The 8,016-nt window shown below is 39.4% G+C and overlaps 1 protein-coding gene across 1 annotated transcript; it reads left to right on the top strand.

The window, feature by feature from the left end:
* Nucleotides 1-370: 370 nt before the first annotated feature.
* On the top strand, nt 371-7,520 carry LOC103772776 (ribonuclease H2 subunit B-like; the record flags this gene model as incomplete). Its single annotated transcript, XM_008940120.1, has 4 exons — nt 371-551; nt 2,815-2,922; nt 5,122-5,198; nt 7,400-7,520. Coding segments are annotated over exons 1-4 (487 nt in total), but the record flags the coding sequence as incomplete, so codon positions are not given.
* Nucleotides 7,521-8,016: the final 496 nt, after the last annotated feature.

Here is an 8,016-nt window from a genome sequence, read left to right as displayed (position 1 = left end):
TTCACAATCTGGCTTCCTGAAAGCTTTAGAGGACCACTGTTTCTTCCCACATATATTTTACCTTTTGAACTTTGAACTTTTTCATGTCCACACTGTGCTTGCCCTAACTTACCAAAGCATTCTCATTATCTTTGTGACTAATCAGGGCAACGTATGAGTTCATCTCCCTTCACTGAGATGTCCAACTTCAAGCTCTCTTGCCTGAGGCTCTCTAGAAGGAAGCTGTTTTCAAACTCTAAACCATCCCCAGGTGCATATCTTTCCTGTGGCAGATAGAGAGTGCCAGGAAGTCTGGAATCATAATTTAGCTGCCTTGATCAGGTAGGATCAATTTGGGCTGAGGCATATATAACTTTTAGGCAGAAAAGACATGAGTTTTCAAAAAAATGTCAATCCAGTTCATTCTGAATGTCTTGGGGAGAAGCATGAAATGCTTCTCAATTTACAAGTTCATCATTTTTCTCCTTTTCCCCCTCCAGAGGCTGCTACTGACCCCCCTAAGACACCTGACAGTGAACCTCTGTTTACAAAGCTGCGCAATCCAAGCACAGGCAAGTTTTGGAATGGTGACACCAGCCTCTTAATGCTCTGGTTGATTCCCTCCCCCACCAAAAGATCCCTATTTTGCAAGCTGAACTAATGATAATAAGTCTCACGTGCCAAAGATACTGCTGGGGATGCCAGATAGTTCATGCTGTGCAAACATTTAGGATTTCTTTTCTGATTTTAATTGGTTGAAGTGTTTATTCATCAGGAATATTGGCAGGACAAAAAAAGGGGTGTAATTTAAGTTTTGGTTTGAAGTGCATTAGTTTTAGGGAGCTTATAGTGTTGGGTGTTGAGACTGGGCTTTTTTTGTAATCCAAATGTAGGCTTCATTGCATCCATCTTATGCTATAAAATAAATAGTCAGAGTTAGAAGTGATGCAAGTTATACTCACCAAGCTTCTTTTTGAGTCTTTTTATATTTAAATCTGATTTTCTTGTTTCCCTGGTCCAAGTGGTGATGTCTCTTTTCTCATTAGTAGATGATGATGAGACACTTTGAATTCAAAATACATTGGCAAGACCAGCAAATAGAGGCAATACAATGACACCACCATCCCACAGTTAGTTTCTTCTAGACAGATTGTTCTTTTGTTCAAGATTTGTTATTATTATATGAGTAAAGCAATAATTTGAGTATGAGATGCTGCAACAGAAACTTGCAGTGAGTCTTTGTTAGGGTTAACACATTTTGTTTGAAAAACATGTTTCATGCTGTGTTTTTTTTCACTTCATAAGCTCCTTTGTTTCCTGTAGATTTAAGTTGTGTGGTTTTGTTTTGAAATTCAATGTTCCTATTATATATGATTGTAACTAAAGTCTTCAGGTACATTTTAAACTCACAATACAGTATAATAAACAGCAGATACAGAATGTGAAATCATCTACTCATCCTGGTACCTGTTTTTTGATTGCTCAGACTTATATATAACCATGTATATTTTTCCACCTTCTGTATGATAGTGCCTTTCAAATTTGTCTCATGTTTGAAAGCTTAGCTATTAATTAGCTTTTATTTTCTGTTGAAGAAGAGATCAGTTTACCTTATAGAATCAGAGATCCTGAGGAAGGTTTCTGGGGAAAACCTAAAAGTACAACGATTGCTTGGGTGTGTTCCTTTAGAATTTACAGGAGCTTATTTATAGACCTACATAAACTTTCAGTTATGTAGCCTATTATAAGCCTAGAGTCTTAAAATGGAAGGACTGAGAACACCCTATTAATGTATTTTCCTTACGTTTGTGTCTAACAGATGAATTGTTGATGCCAGATCTTGTATAAATATGCACTGAAGTACTCTGCGTGCTGCAGGATTCATGCTAACCACTTCATTAAATGAAAGTATGCATGGTCCTTTTTATAGACAGGTAAAAAAGACAAAATTTCTATCCCTTACCAAGACCATAGAGTTCAGCCTGCAGTTCAGAAGTCCCACAAGAAGTGTTTTTCAAAGTGCAGCTTTGTAATTTGTGTCTTTTGAGCAGGACTGCCATGTTGTAGTTGCTCCTGTTGCTTGAAGATGGATTGGTAACCAAGACAGGACCACTTAAGCCAACAGTCAGCTGACCCAATTTCAGTGGCCCCTTCAGTAATTCTGGCATCTTCCTCTTTTAGATGGGGAAAATGCCAATCCTGTTTGCAACAGATTCAGCACCCTTTCATTATAAGCCAGAGCTCCTGTGAAATGGCAGAACTGTGCTCTGGGGTGGCCTCAAATAAAGAGCTTACTTTTCCAAACTATCAAGATTCTGATGGGCACTTTGAAGCAACTTCTTTTACTTTCCTTCTACACCTTATTTGTCCACTCATACTAAGTCATTGGCAGTCAATTTTCATGCACCAAAAAAAAAAGGTTTCAAATTATCATGTGAAAGTTTGAGACTTTTGTTCCCCTAACCCAGAGTCTGATATCTGGGAGACAAACACAATGGAAGGAGGAGGAATTTTCTTGTTTTCCACCTTCCCCCTTCAGCATAGACAAAAGCTGATGTCTTTTTGATTTGGGTTTGGATCAAAGGCTTTGTGTTGTAAGATGAACTATTCACACATCTTATTTATTGATTCAAATTCAGTTTGGTTTATAGAGCTGGTAAATGAACATCTGTATATAATAGTTTTCTTTGTCTGAGCTTTCTTTGTAGTGAGCTATGTAGAATGTGTGTATGTTTGTGTGTCTGTATGTATATAAGGCACATTCTTCAGACGTATTGGGTATTCTTTTGATTTTTGTGAAGGCTTACAAACACAAACCAGATTTCTTTTCAACAGGGGAAGCAACCCTTTACTTATTCAATAGTGGTGCACAGCAGCTGTTTGAAGTAAAAGCTTTTCAGGAGGAGTATCGTTCCTGGTTTATAGACCAGAGTGTTCAACAGGGTGAGTAATGCAACGTATCCTTCCCCCAACTGTAACTAATGTTCACACCCAGACCTTCCCTCTCTTTTCTAGTAAATTTACAGGTGGTTTTCCTTGTTGTTTGGGCCATGCTGCATCACATCCCCACCTTCTGACACACTCATTTGCCATCTGGATTTAACCAGGGCTGGGGGCTTTGTGGTCTTTCTTTAAAAGGCTGCCTTTGGCAGCCCCAATTAGACAGATGTTCATTTGTCTTTGAGGAATGGGGAGCAAGTCATTCAATTGTATTCAAACTGAAGTAATACTTAGCTTGCCTTGTCAATCAGACAAGCAGGTCCTCAGTGCAAGTAAAATAGGTGTTCTCCTGTGGGAGGGAAGCAGGCTGGAAGGCCTTAGCTAGCTGAGCAGAGCACTCCAAGCGTTGGAATGCATGGTCCTGGTTTCTTTTCATTACCTCTGTGGTCCCTTGGGTGAGTGCTGGGATCTCAGGACAGGCGTGCTGTCTGAAGGTGCCATTTCAGTGTTTTGTCAGAAGGGAGCTCTTCTGTAGCACCCCAGCCATTCTCTGATCCTAGCTTGCCTGAAGGAAGCTCCTGTAGCTGTTTGTGACAGCTTTAACAGTAAGGATGTCATTGGAGTAGTGCTGCTCTGGCAGCATGTCCACAGACCAAGCAGTGAGTATTACTGCAGGAGATGGAATTATGCTTCCTTTGTCCTTCTGAACTAGAAAAAAAGACATTTGTAGTAATAAATAAGAGCAACCCCACCAGACGTGTGCTTTCTTTAATGGTACTATCCCACAGTGTCTGTTAACTTTTAAACATCCTCTGCAGGTGCCTATAGCAATGCAAGCAGTACGTCTGAGCTTTGCCTTGCTCCATCTGGGGGTGAGCCAAAAGGCTGAGTCTGCTCCCTGCTCCCAATTATGTCCACATTGTATTCTCCCCAGGCCTTTCTAACTCTGTTTTGGCCCTTGGGAAACAGTTGCCTTAAGGAGTCATGGCTCAGTTTTCTTTAAAAGATACAGGGGGAAGAATTATTCCTGAATGTTAGAGCTGCTACATCTCTGAAACAGTCAGGGGAAGAACAACAGGCAAAAAAAAAAGCTGTGTGTGTGCAGTTAAAGCACAAAAAACAAATTACCTTGTTATCTGCAGAGAAGGACAGAGGTCCTTATACACCTCTAGTGTGTCTGAACTCTGCAGAACAAATAAATACACCTTTTTCTGGAGGTACAGTGGAAAGCATTTCTACTGAAGCTTTGAGAAAGTGGCTAGTGTTCTTTTTCCCCAGTTTTATTTTCCAAGCTTTCATGTTTAGAAGTGGTAGCAATGCTTGCTGAGCCTCAGGCCAGGCATCATGGCAGTAATACAGATGCTAGAGCAGGTATTGGCTTTGTCCAAACCCTCTTCTTCCCACCCCATCCTTTGTTAGTTTTAGGATTTCCTTTTCTTTGATTATCTTCATCCTGCGATTTAGAAAAACAACAAAAAATTATTTGCTTTTAGTTTGCTCATTAATGTCAAATTGTCATCAATTATTTGGTCTCATTAGTGAATTTCCTTGATGTTACATTGTTTCAAATTATCTACAACTGTACAAAAAGCTTGACTGAGCTATTGTCCTGCAATGAGCTCCAGATGGGCAGAGGTGTCTGTTTCAATGGGAGACCAAGTTCTTCCTTTGTGTGCAGCTCTGAAGACAACATACTGAGCTGTATTTTCTGGTCTGTTTGAGTTTGTTTTGTTCTATGAGGAGAGTGCATGCAGATGAGAGGCAGCTCAAACTTAAGGAGCTCTTGAAACCCTTTCTTGCCTTGCCTCCCTTTTCTGCCAGCCAGTGTTTGACGTGGAGTATACTGGATGTATCTGGTCTCCTAAAAACAAGCTTCTGTTACACCCGGGTCTGCCAATAGAGGGCAGCTTCAATTTTGCTGTTTTTAATATAGTTCAGAAACAGGCAAAACTGAGAGTGTTTGAAGCCCATGGACCTGCAGTGGAGCTTGTGCTTTCGTTTGGCAGGGTTGAGAATTGAGATCTCTGTATTTTAATATAAAATCACAAATATTCTTTTCCTGCCTGTTTTATTAAAATATTGGGATACTTACTGGGGGGGAAAAAAAAGCCTCCTTGCCCACACTCCTGAAAAAATCCTAAAAAGAAGTCAATATATTGTGCCTCTTAGTACTAAGTCTACTTTTACATGTCTGTCACTTAGATGGGCGCCTGCTGTTTGTTACACCAATGGACCCCTTGTTTCTGATACTTTACTACCTCATAAAGGCAGACAAAGAGGTAAGCCTGCTTTATTTTTATCCTGGAATTATCAGGACAATATGTTATTTCTGACTTCATTTTCTACAGAACTTATGTTAATTTTTCAAAGCATAATAATGGAAATATAATTTGCATTTAAAGCAGAAATATTCACCCTAGAAATACTTTTTGTCTGCATCAAGTTTTTAAGTCAGTAAGGTTTATTTCAAGAGTCAGTTTGCAATCTCATCAAACTCTAATCACTTGCTTTTTAAGAGAAGCAGGGAATCTTTTTGTCCCAGATCTATTGAATTTAAAATGATGAGGTGTCATCAGAGAAAAACAAACTAGTGCCCTTTCTGAGGCATCAGTTAGATGAGTCATTCTGGGAAAGAAAGGGAACAGAAAGAAGAATTTGGATCCTATGGGGAAGGAATAAGGGACATTTCTGTGGCAGTTTGAACTTGAAAGGGAACATTGCCTTTTTAGAAGCAGTATTTGTAGAGACACTGTATCCTAGAACAGCAATGGGATGATCAACTGTCCAAAAGTTGGATAGTTAAGAAATGGCATAATTGATTTAGCAAGAGCATGACAAAACCTCAGTCAAATTTCTGAATTGTATCAAAAGATACAGGGAGAGTTATTGATTTATTGTTTATAACTGCCTGCAAAAATAAAATGTAAATTGGATTTTTTTGTTTCACAGAGGCAATCATTTCACTTTATGCATCCTAGGAGTTTTTGCTCTAAGAGCATTTCCTATAAAGTTGCTTGCTATTTTCTGCTTTAGATTGCAAGTGGGAATGAAGGTGAACCCTTGTTACATGGTGCAGAAATGAAAGTCCTCCCACAGATCTGTAATACTGACCCATTGCTGTGTAATTACTTTTAAATTATTTATCCTACGTAGCCTGTGCAAAGCTTCTCTGTAGTGCTGTGGTTTGTTCCTGCTTCAGGGTGGCCCACCAGAAGAAGTCATTTCACAAGGAATAGTTGAGCTGGTTCTCCAGGCACTGTGCTCTGTTTGAATTCAGCATCCCTGTGGAAGCTTCACACCAAATGAGGGGAGCAGTAAATCTCTCCTGTGGAGGCAGCCTGAGTAAAGGACAGCTACTGCTGTGACTGTGCACAGGGAGGGTCCTGCACTGCCCTTTACTTTCCCTGGGCATTGTTTTCTAGGCCAGGCATGAAAAACACAGCCAGGTCTGCACAGGTAGTTCACCTACAGGAAACAATTTATCACAGCCTTACTTATAACCTTCTTTTTGCCATTGTTATTGTGCCTTTTCTTTTTCAGGAGCAAAAAAAAGCTTTAAATCCTCTCTGGATTTTTTTTTGTTGTTTGCTTTTTTCCCCTCCTTGTTTTTTATTGGATTTAACAGTGGATGGCTTTTATTAAGCCTCTGACTGTCTAGCAAGAGGGCTAATTAATAATGAAAGCAGTATTCCCAAGTGGGGTTTTTCAACATGCTGACCAGTATGAGGACTCCAGCTCCAGCCCCTGAGACCATGCACTCTCTAAGGATGGAGAGCCCACCAAGCCTTTGTACTGATGATCTGAAGGCTCTTTCCAAAAGGAGGGCTGCCAGTTGTGCCAAACCTCACTGAGTGATTATGCATTGTTTGGCAACAGCAACATCTGTTTGATGGTTGTGTCATGTGTGGGGCTCTTTAAGTTGTGCCAAAATGACTTTACATATATCTATATACTCTGGCCAAACTGGAATTGACTTTGCAGAGGTGAAAGGTTAATACTCTGTTCCAGAAGCTGCCCTGCTCCTTTGAGATTTATTTTTATGGAAGGAAAAGCAAAATTTGAATGGAAGTTATGACGCTGGGTTTACTCCAACAGGTTTGGGTCTAAAACACTATTGGCAGGCACTGACTACTGTGTCTTATGTCATCTTCCAAAAAATCCTGCTGTACTTCACATTAGTTTCTCCCCATGCTGTTTTAAACTTGGTCTTTTAAGTGCAGTAACTGAAGAGTTCAGCATTTTGCAGGTACTTATTGGTTTGACATCTATATTTATATAATATAAATAGTTAAAAGTAAATATTTATAATGTTTGCTTTGTAATCACTTTCTGAACATGTTAGTTGTTACCATTCAAAATAAGATCTTTAAATCTTTTATTTTGAAGCTACAGCCATTGCAGGCTTATATATTTCTATGTGTGTGTATATGCATCTTAACATTATAATGATGTTTTTGCAATCCCTTTGGTGTCTTTTCAGCAGCAAGGAAAATTCCAGCCACTCAATCAAGTTGTGCTGGACCCAGAGTACCCTAACTGCCCGTTGCTCCTGAAGTGTGTGGATGCTAAACAGCACATACATCATGTAACAGAAGAAAAAGGTGAAAAAAAGGGGCTGGGGAACAAAAAAAAAAGTCTGGTTTTGTTAGTGTTGGTTAATTACAAGATAGATTTAAATACCCTTTTTTGCTTTACCAAGCAGTCAAGGTGCTGAATGAAGCTGTACTTTAAACAAAAGATGCTTAGGCTTAGAAGTCATCATGGCAGTCTTGCATTTATCTGTGCAATTATCTTTTTTCTCTAAAATGCTTGTGCACTCTTGTTGCCAGGTGTCATAAAATTGATAAACTGATCAGAGCTGACTTTATTGTGTGTGTTGTGAATTTTCTTGACCTTTTGATGAAAGTTCCACATCTCTCTCAATTCTGTTTTTAGCATAGGTGCACTCTTGTTGCCAGGTGTCATAAAAATGATAAACTGATCAGAGCTGACCTTATTGTGTGTGTTGTGAACTTTTTTAACCTTTTGATGAAAGTTCCATGTCTCTCTCCATTCTGTTTTTAGCATAGAATAATCTGGTGTGGAAGAAGTTAACCA

The sequence above is a fragment of the Merops nubicus genome, unplaced genomic scaffold, assembly GCF_000691845.1.
Source record: "Merops nubicus isolate BGI_N331 unplaced genomic scaffold, ASM69184v1 scaffold21915, whole genome shotgun sequence".
Classification (NCBI taxonomy): domain Eukaryota; kingdom Metazoa; phylum Chordata; class Aves; order Coraciiformes; family Meropidae; genus Merops; species Merops nubicus.
This window is presented reverse-complemented; position numbering and strand designations above follow the sequence as displayed.